Source organism: Leucoraja erinacea, chromosome 35 (assembly GCF_028641065.1).
Source record: "Leucoraja erinacea ecotype New England chromosome 35, Leri_hhj_1, whole genome shotgun sequence".
In the NCBI taxonomy this organism is placed as follows: domain Eukaryota; kingdom Metazoa; phylum Chordata; class Chondrichthyes; order Rajiformes; family Rajidae; genus Leucoraja; species Leucoraja erinaceus.
In genome coordinates this window covers 5,675,479-5,695,069 of record NC_073411.1, presented here as the reverse complement: position 1 = coordinate 5,695,069, position 19,591 = coordinate 5,675,479, and the positions used below count along the sequence as shown (strand labels likewise).

The following is a 19,591-nucleotide window of genomic DNA, read 5'->3' as shown; positions in this document are numbered from 1 at the left end:
CCAAAGTTGCTCACAATACTCAAAATGCAGTTTGTCCAGTGCCTTCTAATTAGTTTCAAGATTACACCCCTGTTTTTATGTTCTAGTCCTCTTGAAATAATTGCGAGAAAACATTGCATTTGTCTTTCTTACTACCGATTCAACTTGCAAATTAAAGTAGAGAAGTTAGGCCGGATGGCTAAACGTTTTACTGGAAAGGGAGAGGTTTTAAGGTGGGGGGAGGCAGGGAGGGTTCGGGCGAGAATCCCAGAGCATAAGACCTGACGGCACATCCGCCATTGGTGAAGTGAATGAGGTGGGGTTGGTCACAGGAGGATCTACAGTTGGAACTAGAAGATCTTACAAGGGAAGGGAGAGTTATACAGGGAGGAAGTGGTGAAGGAAGAAGGGGGAGATTGCAGGGGTGGAATTCGGGAGCTCGCTCCTGAGGGAGTGCTGGAAGGAGTGGGATCCTGACCTCTGACCTTGCATTAGGGCACCTCAAGAGGAAGCTCAAACACCCCCCACCCCCACCTCTCCCTCCTGCCCCCCAACCCACCAGAAACTAGCTCTGCCTAAGCCCAGCCCTGCAAATGTCAAGGGGAGAGTTGATAGAAGTACATAAAATGTTGAGAGGCATAGATAGGGTAGACAGTCAGAACCATTTACTCCAGGGTGGATATGTCCAACACTAGAGTGCACTGCTATAAGGTGAGAGGGGGGACACTTTAATGGTTCAATTGTGTTTTAATATCAAGTGGAGATGTGTGGGGTAATTTTTTTTTACAGAGAGCAATGGAGGCCTGGAGTTGGTGGTGGAGGCAGATACGATAGTGGCGTTTAAGAGGCTTTTAGAAATTGACACGGAGGCGCAGGAAAGAGAGGGATATGGATAATGTACGGGCACATGAGATCAGGTGGACTTGGCACATTTTCGGCACATTCCCTCTGCTGCGACTGTTCAGGTAGCCCAGGCGTTCCCCTCTTGGAGAGTTGGACGGTCAGCTGAAGGGGATGTCGCAGTCCAGCGATCTGCAGTGAGGCAGCAGGGTGGGGAGAAAATTAAATGTGGTTTTAATCTTCCTGGAAACCCAGAGCTGACTGCACGATAAAGGGGATGGCTCGTCACTGGCAGGCTGCCCGGCTGAGATAGAGGATCGCCCCCCCCTCGCGGAGAGAGCTCAGAGTTTTCTCCAATCCACCCAGCTGAGCTCTTGAGAACGGCGAAGGGCTCCAGCTGGGGAGTGGCGGTTCTCCCGGGCCTTTATACAACATTTATAGCGCAAGGTTTCTGGTGCCCGTGACTGAATGCTGGATGAGGTTTTGCAGAGGAACATTCTCCATGATGTGGGTTAATGAAACTAAGAATAATCCTTGGCGAATGAAATACGGCACATCTTGGTGCACAGTACGTAACAGCATGCCATAACCTGAGAGACGGTGAATGACCAACATGCACATATGTACGCACACACTAATTGACATTAACTAACATCAAGAAATGAATATTGAATAGCTAAACTTCCTATTGTGTTGTACTGCTTACAGCTGCAAGAACGTGTAGCAATCAATAAAGGGCTATAGGCCTATAGGGTGATTTCACGAAAGGTCACTGGAGCGTAGATCCGCACCCACGTGACCGAAAATCTCAAGTGGAGGACATGCTAGACATCCGGTACATCTTAGTGGATGGGAAAACACGCACTTTCACACCCATTAAAAACATCGAAAGCGGCCAGGTTTTGATCTGCAATTTACTGTGCCAGTCGGGGTGACCGTGAGGCACAGCTACCTAGATTTACAGTTAAAAAAAAAGAAAGAAACTAAGGTAAATTAAAGAGGGAGCTGAAGGTGCCAATCCAGCGGAAGTGAACAGCGGACATTTGCCGTGTAGATTTAAAGGTCCAAAATATCGGGAATTATCGCATTTGCTCGCTGAATTTCATCAAAAGTAAGTCAATAATGCCTTACTTTTGATGAAATTCAGCGAGCAAACGCGATAATTCCCAATACATGCATCTTCAGCGATCTGGGTTAAATCCTGATCTCCATGCAGCTGTCTGTGTGGTGTTTGCATGACTGCATGAGTTTCCTCCCACACCCCAAAGATTTAGTTTAGTTTGGAGATGCAGCGTAGAAACAGACCCTTTGACCCACCGAGCCCCGTACACGTACACTATCCCACACACACTGGGGACAATTTACATTTATACCAATCCAATTAACTCCTGTACGTCTTCGGAGTGTGGGAGGAAACCAAAGATCTCGGAGAAAACCCATACAGGTCACGGAGGGCACGCAAACTCCGTAAAGACAGCACCGGTAGTGAGGATTGAACCCGGGTCTGGCACTGTAAGGCAGTAGCTTTATCACTGCGCCGCTGTGCTGCCAACCATGCCACCATGCCACCATGCCACCAACAATGACGTGCCTGTTAATTGGCCATTGTAAATTGCCTCTAGTGTAGCTGAATGGTAGAATCTGGCAGAGATGACGAGAATGTGGCGAGAATAATAATTCTCAGTGATTACTGAGAATTAGTGTAACTGATAGTCAGCACAGACTTGATGGGCCGAAGAGTCTGTTTCTCTGCTGTGACTTTGCATGGCTCTCTATGACTAGGTCAGAGCATTGACGAAATAAATTGGGAGTTCATGTTGCAGGTGTATAAGACATTGGCAAGGCTGCATTTAGAGTATTGTGTTCAGTTCGAAGCACCATGTTGTAGGAACTATGTTGTTCAACTGGAAAGAGTGCAGAGAAGATTTACGAGTGTGTTGCCAGCACTCAAGGGTCTGAGCTATCGGGAAAGGTGGATCAGGTTAGGACTCTATTCCTTGGAGCACAGGAGGATGAGGGGTGATCTTATAGAGGTGTATAAAAATAATGAGAGGAATAGACTGGGAGGAAACAAAGAATCTCTTGCCCAGAGTAGCGGAATCGAGAACCAGAGGACATTTGTTTAAGGTGAGAGGGGAAAGGTTTAATGAGATCCAGAGGGGTAACTTTTTTACACAAAGAGTAGTGGATGTATGGAATGAGCTGCCCGAGGAGGTAGTTGAGGCAGGTACTATCCCAACGTTTCAGAAACATTTGGACAGGTAAATGGATTGATAATAGAGAACAGACAATAGACAATAGGTGCAGGAGTAGAGGCCATTTGGCCCTTTGAGCCAGCACCGCCATTCAATATGATCATGGCTGATCATCCCCAATCAGTACCCCGTTCCTGCCTTTTCCCCATATCCCCTGACTCCGCTATTTTTAAGAGCCCTATCTAGCTCTCTCTTGAAAGCATCCAGAGAACCTGCCTCCACCGCCCTCTGAGGCAGAGAATTCCACAGACTCACCACCCTCTGTGAGAAAAAGTGTTTCCTCGTCTCCGTTCTAAATGGCTTACTCCTTATTCTTAAACTGTGGCCCCCGGTTCTGGACTCCCCCAACATCGGGAACATGTTTCCTGTCTCGAGCGTGTCCAGGCCCTTAACAATCTTATATGTTTCAATGAAATTCCCTCTCATCCTTCTAAACTCCAGATTGGACAGGTTTAGAGGGATATTTGGCCAAATGCAGGCTGGTGGGATTAGTGTAGATGAGGCATGTTGGTCGGTGTGGGCAAGTTGGGCCAAAGGGCCTGTTTTCGGGCTGTATGACTCTATTACTAAACAAAGCAGAGGAAACTCACTGGTAACTCTTTTATTATGCGGTGGTTCTTTTGTTTGCAAATTCCAAGTAATGAACCAACCTTGAGATGCACAGCTGTAGTTTTCTGTACTGTACAAAGCAGATGGGTCTGGGAGGTACAAAGACTCAGACATGGACAATAACAAAGCGTTGAGTATTTGGAGTTGACAGAAGGCTGTTGCCCGTTCACCCTTCAACTGTGATGTGACTTTCACTACCTCCCATCGTGAAATGAGATGTGGCCTCCCCTTCTGAGGACTCGTGTCGCAAGAGTAAAATAAAACTGACGAGTGACCCTGAATGTCATGCGGCGCTCTTTGGCTTCAAGACCCTGTACTGGGTCACTCTCTCCCTCCGGCCCTGGAGAAGGGGCCAGATAGACCCGCGGCAGATGCCAGGCTTGCCCGAGCCTGCTGACCACCATCTGCCACAGGGGCTGAGAGAGACACAGCTGGGGACAGAAGCCAAGCCGTGTGTGTGTGTGTGTGTGTGTGTGTGTGTGTGTGTGTGTGTGTGTGTGTGTGTGTGTGTGTGTGTGTGTGTGTGTGTGTGTGTGTGTGTGTGTGTGTGTGTGTGTGTGTGTGTGTGTGTGTGTGTGTGTGCATGTGTGTGTGTGTGTGTGTGTGCGTGTGTGCGCATGTGTGCGTGCGTGTGTGGTGTGTGTGTGTGTGTGTGTTAGGGTGTGCCTACGTCTGTGAGTGCATGTCAGCGTGTGACTATGTCTATGCATGCACATATGTGTCTGTGTGTGATTGAGCATATTTGTGTGTGCATGTCTGTGTGTGACTGTGTATGTATGTACATGTATTTAGTTGTGTCTGTGTCTATGTGTGCATGTTTTAGTGTGTGTATGTGTGTCAGTGTCTCTGTGTGCTTGTGTGTGTGTTTCAGTATATGTGTCAGTGTGCCTGTGTTTGTAGGTGTGTATAGGTGTATGTATGTGTCTGTATATGTATACATGCACGCACACATTCAGGGTTGTGTGTGCATGGGGCTGCATGCTTGTGTGGATGAATCCTTGGTTGCACATGTGAATAGTTGTGAGCATGCATGCGTGTTTACATGTGTATCCCTGTGGATTTCCGTGCAGGTGAACCGTGCATCTGCATGTATGTACATGTGCAGATGCCATGTGCATAGTCCATGTTTATCTGTGAGCATGCGTGTTTGCGCTCTTGTGTGCATCCGATCTGTGTGTATTTTAACATGCATGCGTGTGTGGTTTTGATGTTGGAGGCTCATGTTCCAGGTGCTGCTTCCTTGAGGGGAGAGCACTTCACGCCAGAGAATTATTTTACCCCTGCGGCCCGCGTTGATCCTGGAAGTGGAAGTATATCAGCAATGTTGCATTGGGCCAGTGTCACTCTCCGCCATTGACAGTATAACTGAGCATCTCCTTTGGTAAGCGTTACTGCAGAGACCTGTCCCTCGGGCCACCGGCGTTACCAGTTGTACAGATGGTTGCTCATCAGTCCGGGAAAGTGGTCAAATTGCTCCTCCGTCTCTGCATTCAAGGACCCACCTGGCAGAAGCAGAAAGAGGAAGAAGGTTAAATGGACACTGAATGGACTTGTGGTCACCTAGTGATCACCAGCCTGCCTGGCGTTGCAGAAATGCTGTGAGTTCACTAGTTCAGAAGTCACAGGAGCAGAACTCGGCCCATCATGTCCGCTTTAGTTTAGTTTAGTTTTAGAGATACAGAGTGGGAACGATCACTAGCACTATCCTACACACACTCGGGACAATTTATAAAAATGTTTACCAAAGCCAATTAACATACAAACCTTTACACGATAGGCGGCGCGACTCTCATCAGCAGCGGCCTCTGCAGCCCGTCTGCGTTTTTATTATTTTTTGTCTATGTTTCTATGCAGTTTTTTGTTCTTTTTTGTTGGGATGTGTGTGTGGGGGGGTGGGAGGGAGGGGGTAACTTTTAAATCTCTCCCTGCACGGGAGACCCGACCTTTTCTTTGTTGGGTCTCCGTTGTCGTTGGGGCTGCAACGAGGAGCGGCCTCCAACAGGAGAAGACCGGGGGCTCTGGTGCCGACGACTCACCTCACCGTCGCGGAGCTGGCCGAGTCCAGAGCGAGTGGAGCGGTGGTGGAGCGCTGCTGCGGCCCGACCTCCGGAGATTCGGAGGCTGCAACTGCGGGTCTGGCGGACGGCGGCACCGGGAGCCCGCGGGTCCCTGGAGGGAGACCGCTTTTCAGGGCTCCCACAACGGCGACTTCTCCCGCCCGAGTTGCGAGGTCGAAGAGCTCCTGGAGCTGGGCCTTACAGCCCCGCCCCGCGCGGCTTGGAATGGCCGCAGGACTCTGCGAGCGCACGCCGGGGGCTCTAACATCAAGACCCGGTGTGCGGCCTTGCACCACCCGGCGTGGCTTTAATGGCCGCGGGACAATCGCCATTGCCAGCCGGTGGGGCTTTGACTTTGACTCTGACATCGGGGGGGGGGGGGGGGGGGGGGGGGAGGGGAGTGCAGTGGAGAGATAAGTTTTTTTGGTCTTCCATCACAGCAATGTGATGGATGTTTATGGAAATTATGTTGTGTCTTGGATCTATTTGTTTGTAATGTATGGCTGCAGAAACGTCATTTCGTTTGGACCTCAAGGGGTCAAAATGACAAATAAATTGAATTGAATTGAATTGAATTGAATTATATCTTTGGAGTGTGGGAGGAAACTGAAGCATCGGGGGAAAACCCACGTGGTCATGGGGAGAACGAACAAACTCCCCGCAGACAGCACCCATAGTTAGAATCAAACCTGGGTCCCCGGAGCTGTGAGGCACCAATTCTACCGCTGCACAACTCATCGATTCAATCATGGCTGATCCATCTTTCCCTCTCAACCCCATTCTCCTGCCTTCTCCCCATAACCTTTGTTACCCTTAGTTTCGAGGTACACTGTGTAAATGTGAGACAAAGGCCCCTGGGGCCAACCAAATCCACGCCAACTATTGATTGCCCATTCACATTAGGTCTATGTTATCCCATTGTTATGTCCTTCACCCTATGGGCAAATTACATGGTTGTACTTCATACTGACAGGTCATAGAGTCATAGAATCTTACAGTGTGGGAACAGGCCTTCCGGCCCAACTTGCCCACATCGGCCAATGTGTCCCATCTACACTAGTCCCACCTACCTGCATTTGGTCCATATCCCATTAAACCCGTCCTATCCATGAACCTGTCTAAATGTTTCTAGAATGTTGTGATACTTCAACTACCACTTCTGGCAGCTCGTGTCATGTACTTACTGCTCATTGCGTGAAAAAGTGACCCCTCAGATTCTTATTAAACCTATGTCCTCTGGTTCTCGATTCCCCTAGTCTGGGCAAGAGACTGTGCGTCCACCCGATCTATTCCGCTCCTATCTGCTTTTGATTTTGTACACTCAATAAGATCATCCCTCGTCCTCCTGTGCTGTAAGGAATAGAATCCCAAGCCTGCTCAACCCCTCCCTATAGTTCCGGCCCTCGAGTCCTGGCAACATCAGGAAGTTGTTTGATTTCTGGTTGAGGGTCAGCGTCGATGCGAGACTCACCGATGTGGCAGTTGTAAGACCAGACGCGGTGCCCATCGAACTTGCACCGACACTTCACCACGTTGTTGGTGTAGTCCGACTCTGCCACCTCGAAGTTGGGGTTGACCACGACCTGTGGAGCACAGCACATGTAGGTCGGGTTTCCAGAGCTCCGGCACACACACACGCACGCTTGGACATATGCAAAGGTATACACGCCAACATGCATGCTGACCCAGAAACGCACAGGTCCTTTGCGCGCACACACACACACACATGCACACGCACATGCACATGCACACACATGCACATATGCAAAGGTATACACGCCAACATGCATGCTGACCCAGAAACGCACAGGTCATTTGCACGCACACACACACACACACACACACTTGCGTGCACAAAAAACACACATGCACAGGCACATACAGAAACACATACAGAGAGAGACAGACACGTGTGCGTGCACATGCACACTCACACATGCACACAGACAGATAAAGGTATACACTCACACTAATATATGTGCACACACAAACATATATCCAAACACAGCCACACAAGATGCAGGCAGGTTCATGTGCAGGGGCATGCACACTTGCAGGATATGCATGTATTCTGAGCACGCACACATGCAGGACAGGCTCACCTGCAGCACGTACTCGCCGGGTTCTACGTCAGTGATGTCGATCCACTGGCAGTCGATGTCGTGCCGGTACGTGTCCCAGCAGCCCGCTGTGATGCCCTGCTCACCAAAGTTGGCGCATTGGTAGTTCCTCCGCTCCTCTGCAAGGCAGGCAAAGCAACATTAGCATCTGGGGTGAGGGAAACACAGAGGGAGAGGGGAACAAGATGCAAAGGGTAGAAGAGAGACACAGAGAGATGAAGTGAGAAAGAGAGAGAGACAGAGAGGGAGAAAAGGAGAAAAGGAGAGAGAACAAGATGGGGGGAGAGAGAAAGAGGGACAGAAGGGTGAGAGAAAGAACAGCAAATAGTGTGAGTAAATGGGGATGAGTGAAGGAGAGAAAGAGAAAGGAGAGAGAGGAGAAGGAGAGAGAAAGAGACATTGAGTGAGAAAATAGAAATGAAGAGAGAGAGAGAGAGAGAGAGAGAGAGAGAGAGAGAGAGAGAAAAAGAGAGAGGCATGGTGGAGGGGCTGTTACCTGAGTCGCACTCTGTATCCTCGAGGCAGAAGCTGGCCTTGTGTCCCTCCGCCACCTTTGTCCCATTCAGCGAGAGCAGGTCATAGTTTGTGAAGACATCCATGCTATGGTAGTGCCTGCAGATCAAGCAGTGAGGACAGCAGTCAGCTACAAACGTCCAGTGAGTATTACGAAAGCCATTGTCAGCCATCGCTGATCAACTCCAGCCCATCTTGTGGGTTGCATCAATTGCCAGGTAAACCAGGTTAGGGAGGCACAGTGGTGCAGCGGCAGAGACCCGGGTTCGATCCTGACTATCGGTGCTGTCTGTTTGGAGTTTGCACGCTCTCCCTGTGACCACGTGGGTTTTCTCCGGGTGCTCTGGTTTCATCGCACATTCCAAAGACGTGCAGGTTTGTAGATGAATTGGCTTCTGGAAATTGTCCCCAGCTTGGAGGATAGAACTAGTGTACAGGTGATTGCTGGTTGGCACAGACTCAGTGGGCCGAAGGGCCTGTTTCCACGCTGTATCTCCAAACTAAAACCATTGGGTTAACTATGGAAGTGGCCCCTCGCCTCCAACCCTCAGTTGTCATTCTCACTCCAGCAGAGGTCGCTGCTTGCAACCTATCTCGGCCCAGCTCTGCAGTGCTGTCTCACTATCTCCACCTGGTGGCCGATCTCCCGCAGTGCTGAGGATTAACACTGTAGCTCAGCTGGTAACATGTACAGTTCACACAATGGTTCACAGCCTAACTTTCTGCAGTGTGGAAATCCCTGCTTTACTGCAAGCTCACTTGGTGGAGAAGGCAGGAGAATGGGGTTAGGAGGGAGAGATAGATCACCATTGAATGATGGGCTGAATGACCTAATTCTACTATTCCTTATGACCTTATGATTCTGACACACACACAGATAACCTGGAATATGGGTACATGCCCCTTGTGTAACATGCAAATGTTAGCAGGATCTGGGTACTCCCCTCTATCACCCATGTACTCATGCTCATAGTGCAGTACTGAGGGCAAATTATAGGCAATTAATTAAATATAGAATCCAAAAATAGGCGGAAAATGCTGGAGTAACTCATCGGGACAGACAGCATCTCAGAGAGTCATAGAGCCTTAGAGTGATAGAATGTGGAAACAGGCCCTTCAGCCCAACTTGCCCACACCGGCCAACATGTCCCAGCTGCACTAGTCCCACCTGCCTGCGCTTGGTCCGTATCCCTCCAAACCCGTCCTATCCATGCACCTGTCTAACTTGTTTCTTAAACGTTGGGATAGCCCCTGCCTCAAATATCCCCTGTGGCAGCTTGTTCCATGCACCCACCACCCTTTGTGTGAAAATGTTACCTTTCAGATTCCTATTCCGATCTCTGGAGAGAGGGAATGGGTAAATTTTAGGTCGAGGCCCTTCTTCACTGATGGAAACAATGCATCGCAATGACAAACCTTGTAGCGCAAGAACACACCCTCGGTTCATGATATTTTTGTTGGCCATAATGCCATTTTAAACTACATCTGCCAGCACATGATTGACATTCCTTCATCCCCACCCTATTCATGTGTCTATCTAAATTCCTTTTAAACATTGCTATTGTACATGCTCCCCCTGGCAGCCTGTTCAAGGCACCTATCACCCTCTTTATACAACAACGAGTTGGAGTGCTGAATAAATCTCCTTTAAACTTTCCCCTTCTCACCTTAAATCTATGCCCTCTAATATATGATCCAGGTCCAGGTACAGGTTCAGGAATAGCTCCTTCCCCACAACTCAACTCAAACAAAACTCTGAACATTAATAGCCCATTATCAGTTTATTTTCACTTTATCTGTTTTATTTATTCATGTGTGTGTATATATTGATACAATGGTATATGGACACACTGATCTGTTCTGTATTCATGCCTATATTCTGTTGTGCTGAAGCAAAGCAAGAATTTCATTGTCCTATCTGGGACACATGACAATAAACTCTCTTGACGACAGATGGCACAATGGGCTAAGAGTTCGGCTGGCGACCGGAAGGTAGCTGGTTCGAATCCCGCTTGGAGTGAATACTGTCGTTGTGTCCTTGGGGCAAGACACTTCACCCACCTTTGCCTGTGTGTAATGTAATGTAATTATGTGAAGCACTTTGGGGTCAATGCAAGTTGACTGAAAATGTGCTATATAAATAAGATTATATATATATATATTGAATCTTGAATCTTGAATATGATATATTCAACCTGGGAAAAGGATGAACTAACCTCACTATTTATGCCTCAGAATGTTGTAAAGTTCTAACAGGTCGCCCCTCAGCCTCCAATGCTCCAGAGAAAATAATGCAAGTTTGTCCAATCTCTCCTTATAGCTCATGCTCACTAATCCAGGCAACATCCTGGTGAACCTCTTCTCTGCACCCACCCCCCCCCCCCCCCCCCCCCCAAAGCTCACACATTGTCCCTGTGAACCAACAAAGAGAATTGCGCAGAATATACCAAATGTGATTGAAGTTTGATACACTGCACCATGTATGTAAAAATTCATCATATCAGCATTGAGTAAACCCCTGGATTTTGATTGATGGTTGGTGTCTAACCGAGTCAGGCTAACCCAAGTACTGGCGGTATGGATTGACTGAACCATCAAGCACAGCGAGACTGCCCACATACCCATGGCTCACGTGCCACACCCAGACAGCCCATCGTCCCATGCTAACCCAGGGAGGGGCATTAGGGCAATGCCCACGTACCTGTGGCATTCGTGCCACACCCACTCGGCCCATCGTCCCATGCTAACCCAGGGAGGGGGCATTAGGGCAATGCCCATGTACCTGTGGCATTCGTGCCACACCCACTCGGCCTATCGTTCCACGCTAACCCAGGGAGGGGCATTAGGGCAATGCTCACATACTTGGGGCATGTGCCATACCCACTCGGCCCGTCCTTCCATGCTAACCCAGAGAGGGGGCATTAGGGCATCACTCACATACCTATGGCATTCGTGCCACACCCAGTCTTGGCGCACGGCCTTGGGCCGGAAGTCGGCCTCGCCGTTGTTGTGGATTTGCGAGGAGAAGCGGAGCAGGCGGCGGAAGCTGGAGAGGAAGGGCTGGCCCACAGCGGAGGAGGCCAGGCAGTTCTCCTCCATGGCGCAGGTCAGCATGGACAAGGGCCGGTTCTCCAGGTACGTGGTCTCCTGAACGACCTGGGGATTGAGAACGATATCGGAAGCAGCTGGAAAATGAGACAGCAGAGGTGTTAAGGAGAAGGAGGAAACGACGGAAGAACTCAGCTGGTCAAGCTGCATCTGCGGAAAGAGAAACCAGTTAAAAGTTGCAGGCCAAAGACCCAGAGCTCAGAGGTGCAGACTTTTGCAAGGATAGTTCCCATTTCCGAGATGTCGAGGCTCCTTCCTCCACCTCCCAATCTCTCTTGTTCTGACCTGGATGATCATTTGCCGAGGCACCCACCAGCCTTGATATTGAACATTTGCTTGTGGAGTAAGCAAAAACTAAACTCATCCCTTGGTCCACTCATACACTGTAAAAGTAGGGACAGGAATCATATCTAGTGCAGGAAACCCTCCTAAAGCTACCTCAGACAGTGGTCTGAGCTTTTGGCATAGGTTATAGACAATAGACAATAGACAATAAGTGCAGGAGTAGGCCATTTGGCCCTTCGAGCCAGCACCGCCATTCAATGTGATCATGGCTGATCATCCCCAATCAGTACCCGGTTCCTGCCTTCTCCCCCTATCCCCTGACTCCGCTATTTTTAAGAGCCCTATCTAGCTCTCTATTGAAAGCATTCAGAGAACCTGCCTCCTCCGCCTTCTGAGGCAGAGAATTCCACAGACTCACCACTATCTGTGAGAAAAAGGTTCTGTGATACCAGGATGTTACTAGACCAGCCATCCAACAGAGATACAAGAAAATGCAGTAACACACAAAACGCTGGAGTAACTCAGCGGGTCAGGCAGCATTTCTGGAGACCATGTCGGCGGGACCAGGCGCTGCCTCGGCGATTGTTTCGCTGAATTTGCCTGGGCGGTTGCCAAACACTTTAACTCCCCCATCCAACTCCCACACTGACCTTTCTGTCCTGGGCCTCCTCCACTGTCAGAGAGTGAGGCCCAGTGCAAATTGGAGGAACAGCGCATCATATTTCGCTTGGACAGCTTACAATTCAGTCTGAAGAAGGGTCTCGATCTGACACGTCACCTTTTCCTTCTCTCCAGAGGTGCTGCCTGTCCCGCTGAGTTACTCCAACATCTTACGTCTATCTTTGGTGTAAACCAGCATCTACAGTTCCTTCCTACACATTTTGTGTCTCTCCTTGGTAAATCAGCATCTGCAGTTCCTTGGTAGGCAAAAGTGCTGGAGAAACTCAGCGGGCGCAGCAGCATCTATGGAGCGAAGGAAATAGGCAACGTTTCGGCCCGAAACGTTGCCTATTTCCTTCGTTCCATAGATGCTGCTGCACCCACAGAGTTTCTCCAGCACTTTTGTCTACCTTCGATTTTCCAGCATCTGCAGTTCCTTCTTAAACAATATTCAGTTCCTAGTCTCTACTCATGTTTCTCTCCAGTGTTGGACATTTCCACCCTGAGAAAAAGGTTCTGAATGTCTACCATATCAATGCATATTTTAAGAGTAGGGGCAGATGTCCTTGCCTCTTATACTCTAAGCACATTTTCACCCATCCAGTTGAATGGGAGTGTAGGAGCGGGAGTGTGGGATCAGTTGAACCAAACTGAGGAGAGTACAGACCTACCTTCAGTGCAGGAGATCCCAGCAGCAAAACGCCCCCCTCCCTTAGTGCACTCGAGGTCTTCACCATGGTGGCGACACTGGAAGAGAGACAGCTCTGCCCCTGAGCACTTCACTCCGCTCATCGCCACCTCATCTGCTGATCGGTCGCCTTCCCAGAACCACGTGTCCTGGGGACAAATCCAACATGAAATCCAAACAGTTTTCTCCCCCCCCCCCCCCAACCACCCCCCCCCCCCAAAAAATAAATTTCATTCAGAATAAGAAATATATTTAAAACAAAAACTGTGCAAACACTCTCAAATGTCCATACATTCAATAGTGTCATACTTAGTAATGTTCGCACCTAGCTTTAAACAAAATGTGTTTGTCATTCCCGTAGCCCCCTGGAGTGATATCAGAGAGTCGTAGAGGGATGGAAAAGGGACCTTTTTTAAAAATATTTATTTATCTATTTATTTATTTATTTGTTTCCCTTTTCCTTTCTCCCACAATATTTATTATGTAAAGGAATATGTGATTCTGTTCCATTCTGTTTGTAGTTTGGTTGTTTGTTTGTCTTTTTGCACAAAGTCCGCGAGCATTGCCACTTCTCATTTCACTGCACATCTCGTATGTGTATGTGACGGATAAACTTGACTTGACTTGACTTGACTTCGGCCCAACTTACCCATGCCGACCAACCTTCCCCATCTACACTAGTCCCACCTGCTCGCGTTTGGCCCACGTCCCTCTAAACCTTTCCTGTACATGACCTGTCCAAATGCCTTGTAAATGTTGCCCCTTAGATTCCTATTAAATCTTTCCCCTCTCATCTTAAACCTATGTCCTCTGGTTTTTGATTCTCCTATTCTGGGTAAGCGACTGTGCTTCCATGCTATCTATTCACCTTTGATCTCATATACCTCTATGAGATCATCCTTCATCACCCTGCACTCCAAGGAATAAAGTCCTAGCTTGCCCAACCTCTCCCTTTAGCTCAGGACCTTAAGTAGGTATGTTACAAAACCTACCTGAATCGTGGCTGAGCATCTGCCCTACCCCGTGTGCGCGATTTTGGCGCTGTTTAGAGGGGGCGGGTTTGAAACGCGATTTTTACTAGGCTGGTGCAATCGAAAATGTTCAGCCTAGTAAATCATTAACGGAAAATCGCTGAAAGACCCCGTCGCAAAAGGTATTATTAGTTTTTATGGCCTTGTATAATAGTTATAGTAGTTTAAAAATCACTCTCTCAACCCGCGACCTCTCGCAGCCCCAGGGTTTTATAAAGCAAACAATTAAAGGTATGTACCTTATTTTTACATTAAATGGGGCTTGTGTATAACCCTGTTATTAAAGTTTTCTATAGCGAGTAGTTCATTCCTTTATATCCGCAGTATTTTTCTGGGCACTTGAGGGCACAAATCCAGCGCAATGTGAACGTTCTAAACCAGCTCGTTCACAGGAACCCACTAGAAAGCCGATTTAAATTGACTTTAATTTACAGCAATTGAACACTAAATTCCTTCCATTTGGCCTATAAATTGATGTAAATGAGATTTAAAAATCATGTTTTATTGTGAATTATTTGTGAATATTATTTGGACACTTGGGCTATTTAAAAATGTTAATCATTTATTAAGAAATGGTTAGATGTTTAGATCTAGTAATTGAAGTTAGAAATTAGCTACAATTGGGTAACTAACTAATTATATGCTTTAATTTCAGGTCATCCAAGTAAGATTATTTTATATTTGTTTCAGAATGCTTCAATCTATGATAACTGAAAATTTCATTCAGTTCTCTTAATTTTTAAGAAGGTTATGGGCTTTTGACTGTCCACGATCACAGCTTTTCTGTTATGTCCATAGAAAATCAATAGGGATCAAGATGCTAATTTCCGAGTATGAAAATGGCCATAACTTTATTATTACTTGAGATATGAAAGTGAATTAGGTGTCAAATTAAACTTATTGTTATGCTTTATCTGATGGGATAAATTGCAGACTTGATTTTTTAAATCTCAAAATTTTGTAACATTGCTACCTTAAGTCCTGGCAACATCCTTGTAAATATTCTCTGAATACTTTCCGACTTAACAACATCGCAGAGTGACCAAACCTGAACACAAAACTGCAAACGCAGCCTCACCAACCTCTTGTACAACTGTAACATAACTTCCCGGGTTCTATACTCAATACCCTGACTGATGAAGGTCAATGTGCAGACAGCGTTCTTGACCACCCTATCCCATCCCTTGTTTGAGGTTTGCCCCCACTAGACTGAAAGATGCCATGAACACAGAGGAGCTGAGGTGAAGACAAGTTGTAGGGAATATCACAAGGAAAGAGCTTCCTCAGCCACCTGCCCCTCCAATGGACGTTGGTTGCATCGCATGGAGATGTGTTCCAAGCCACTGGTCCATCAGTATCAGTATCAGTATATCTTTATTGTCATTTCCTGAGTACTCACATACCCAGAGGAAACAAAAAAACGTTGCTCAACCAGTGTCCATTCAGTGTGCAGTACAAATAACAACAAGTAAATAGAAATAAAAATACATATATCATGAACAAATTAAATTAAACACTCTACTCTCTACTAAACATCAACAGGCGTTCCGATCGACAGCTGCTGCAGTGTGTCCAGGTTGGTGGTTGGTGCGCGATACTTTGGCAGGGGGCTAAGTCCGTTTATCAGTCTTATAGCCTGCGGGAAGAAGCTGAGGAGCATCCTGCTGGTTTTGCAGCTAATGCTCCTGTACCTCTTCCCAGATGGCAGGATGGAGAATATGTGATGCGATGGGTGGTAGGGGTCTTTGATGATGGAGATGGCTGTTGATACATCTCTTCCTGTATATGTCCAGCAAGAAAGGCAGTGGAGCACCAATAATCCCGCTGGCGGTCTTCACAATCCTGTCAAGTTGGTGCCGTTCGTACGCCTTGCAGCTCCCGAACCAGGAAGTGATGCCGTTGGTTAATGTGCTCTTGACTGTCCCCCATATGCCTCCTTGCCAGGATTAACCCACTCCTCGATGCCAGCCCCCTTGTATTTCATCGTTAATGCTTCCTACCTTGCTTGCAGCTCAGTATTCTAACCCAGATGGTAAAAGAGACAAGTGCACAACACGCAACGAAGGATTAGATCATCCGACCAAATAGTATTGTGGTTTTGGGACATCTCCAAAGGTCGGAAGGGTTGCTATCTCCAGCAGGATACTTTGCAGGAAGTTTCACCATATGATCTGCCAACTCCTACTTTCCCTGTGGTGAGATCCTCATCTTCAAATAGATCACTGGGCAAAAACATTCCCTTTGGATTAATGAGTGGTTGTCTGTATTTATGACTCCCACAAATAGAAGTCTTCCTCCAAGCACCAAATTAAACTTTCTATAACTTTTAAGACTTCCTTCAGGCTACCCTTCAGCCCTTTCCATGCTTCTAGAATTGCAGCCTGTTTCTTCTTTGTGGCTAGTTAAATAATGTTAATCCCGAGATCATCCCGTAATGGACTCCACGGCAACCTACCTGAACCGCATGGTCAGCAAAGCCCAGGCCCAGCTGCCGGCACACCACCAAAGCCTCCATGATGCCCCAGTTGTCACTGCAGACCGTCCCCCACCTCTGGGTGCCATTCCTCTTTGCAAAGACCTCCACCCGCCCCTCATAGGGGGTACGGCCTCCAGCCAGGCGAATCTATGGGCCATGAGTTCCAACAGGGCAGGGGGAGAGGAGGGTGGGAGAGAGAGAGAGAGAGAAAGAGACAGAGAGAGATAACTGAGCTATGACTGACTGATTCATGACAATGCTGCTTATTTCCATCATTCCCATTATTGTAAGTAAGTAAGTAAGTATATTGGCCAAGTATTCACATACAAGGAATTTGCCTTGGTGCTCCGCCCACAAGTAACAACATGACATACAGTGACAGTTATGAATGATTCAGAAAACACTAAACATTAATAATAATAAAACATTAATGATAAAACACCATTGATCAAGCATGTGAATCAACAAAAAACCAGATCAAAGGGAGGCTACAGATTTTTGGCTGTTGCTTCTTGTTCTGTCAACAAAAACATCAGCCTGGTGATCTTAAAGGTTTACCGGCATGGGCTGTAAAGATTGGCCAATCTAGGTTGTCCTTTGAGAAGACCGTCTTCAGGATCATGACCTAACATCCATGAAGGAACGGCCAAATCAGTCCATTCAAGACACCAATCATGATCACATGGCTCAATAATGGTGGTACCAAACAACCAAACATAGACCACCCTTGACGTTCAGTTAATGACAATGCTGGGGTCCGTGCTGAGTGAGTGGAGTTCTCCAGGATTCGTGTCCAATGGATTCGAGCAAGCAAGCGAGTGGTAAAATGGAGTTGGTCAATATTATGTTGGCTAGTTGGGATGAGATCATCCTACACATGGTATCCACATAAGGACATCTTGGTTGGAATTGATGAATTGGGCCGAAGAGGCCTTTTTCTGCGCCATATGACTATGCAGCAAGGTCTTCTTGGGGAATTTGAAAGATGGGAGAAAGTGGTGACAGTCTAGAGCTGTAGGAGCAGGAAGAGCAAAAGGATAGCAAAATGATTTGAGTATAGGAGCATGGACGTTCTACTGCAGTTGTACAGGGTCTTGGTGAGACCACACCTGGAGTATTGAGTACAGTTTTGGTCTCCAAATCTGAGGAAGGACATTATTGCGATAGAGGGAGTGCAGAGAAGGTTCACCAGACTGATTCCTGGGATGTCAGGACTGTCTTATGAAGAAAGGCTGGATAGACTTGGTTTATACTCTCTAGAATTTAGGAGATTGAGAGGGGGTCTTATAGAAACTTACAAAATTCTTAAGGGGTTGGACAGGCTAGATGCAGGAAGATTGCTCCCGATGTTGGGCACCAAGTCCAGGGACAAGGGGTCACAGCTTAAGGATAAGGGGGAAATCCTTTAAAACCGAGATGAGAAGAACTTTTTTCACACAGAGAGTGGTGAATCTCTGGAACTCTCTGCCGCAGAGGGTAGTCGAGGCCAGTTCATTGGCTATATTTAAGAGGGAGTTAGATGTGGCCCTTGTGGCTAAGGGGATCAGAGGGTATGGAGAGAAGGCAGGTACGGGATACTGAGTTGGATGATCAGCCATGATCATATTGAATGGCGGTGCAGGCTCGAAGGGCCGAATGGCCTACTCTTGCACCTAATTTCTATGTTTCTATGTTTCTATGTAAGAGAGATGACGGCCGTCAAACATCAAAACCACATCATGAGTGGTATCCATGCAGTTTGAGCACCAGGCAATGAAGCTGACTGTTGAAGGCAGGGTTGGACGGGACCTTGAAAACCTGACCAGGGATGAGATTAGGAGGTGGAGGAGTATTTGAAATGAAAATTTGTTGGAAGTTCGCGATCCTTGATGTTGAAAGAAAGGGGGCATTCCATTATAAAAGCACTGGATGCAAGAAAAGACGAAGTGGAACTGAGCAACTGTTGCAGTTGTATAAGACGTTGGAGGGACTGCATTTAGAATATTGTGTTCAGTTCTGGGCACCATGTTATAGGAAAGATATTGTCAAGCTTGAAAGGATTCAGAAAAAAATTACGATAATGTTCCCAGGTGTGAGCGATAGGGAGAGGTTGAGTAGGCTGGGCCTCTATTCCTTGGAGCGCAGGAGGATGAGGGGTGATCTTATAGAGGTGTATAAAATCATGAGAGAAATGCACAGAATCTCTTGCCCAGAGTAGGGGAATCGAGGACTAGAGGACATAGGTTCAAGGTGAAGGGGAAAAGATTTAATATAGGAATCTGAGGAGAAACTTTTTCACACAAAAAGGGTGAATTGAATGAAAGGGTGAAAGGGTGTATGGAACAAGCTGCCTGATGAGGTAGTTGAGGCTGGGATTATCCCAACGTTTAAGAAGCAGTTAGGCAGGTACTGTACATGGATAGGACAGGTTTGGAGGGATATGGACCAAGTGCGGGCAGGGAGGATGAGTGTAGCTGGGACATGTTGGCTTGTGTGGGCAAGCTGAGCCAGAGGGCCTGTTTCCACACTGCATCAGTCTATGACTCTAAAACTGGGCAGCTTTGAGACAAGGTGAGTTGATGCCACTGGAGGGAGTGGGGAGGAGAATGCATGCACCTTCGCAGAGCATTGAGTGTGGATCCCAAGCACCAGTAATTGAGGAACACTGAACATATATGTATTTACGGATGAATCCGAAATGTGGGAGAATATCAGCTGGAATCAGCATGGAATGTGGCAGAGCCGTGGATAATTGTGGCTGAGAGAGATGTGAATATGGATGAAGTTTGTGAAACACCTTGGGCTGTTCCACATGGACAGGTGACGTTTCAGACTGAAGAAGGGCCGCAACCCAAAAGCCACCTAGCCATGTTCTCCATGGACGTTGCCTGATCCGCTGAGTTACTCCAGCTCTTTGTGTCTTTTTTTTTGTCAGCCCTCATCATCTGCAGTTCTTCGTATCTACAGTGCGTTGGGCTGCCTTATTTATTT

At 47.4% G+C, this 19,591-nt stretch overlaps 1 protein-coding gene across 1 annotated transcript in view; it reads right to left on the bottom strand.

Annotated features, from left to right (window-relative positions):
- Positions 1–4,312: 4,312 nt before the first annotated feature.
- LOC129713220 (lysyl oxidase homolog 2-like) overlaps positions 4,313–19,591 on the bottom strand; it is a 60,626-nt gene continuing 45,347 nt past the window's right edge. The window contains exons 8-14 of the mRNA XM_055662146.1: positions 16,601–16,768; positions 13,098–13,263; positions 11,315–11,558; positions 8,357–8,472; positions 7,843–7,979; positions 7,212–7,323; positions 4,313–5,185 (exon numbers count right to left, since the gene is read on the bottom strand). Of these exons, the coding sequence (XP_055518121.1) occupies positions 5,106–5,185; positions 7,212–7,323; positions 7,843–7,979; positions 8,357–8,472; positions 11,315–11,558; positions 13,098–13,263; positions 16,601–16,768 (1,023 nt within the window). The 3' untranslated portion in view covers positions 4,313–5,105. The remainder of the gene's footprint in view (positions 5,186–7,211; positions 7,324–7,842; positions 7,980–8,356; positions 8,473–11,314; positions 11,559–13,097; positions 13,264–16,600; positions 16,769–19,591) is intronic.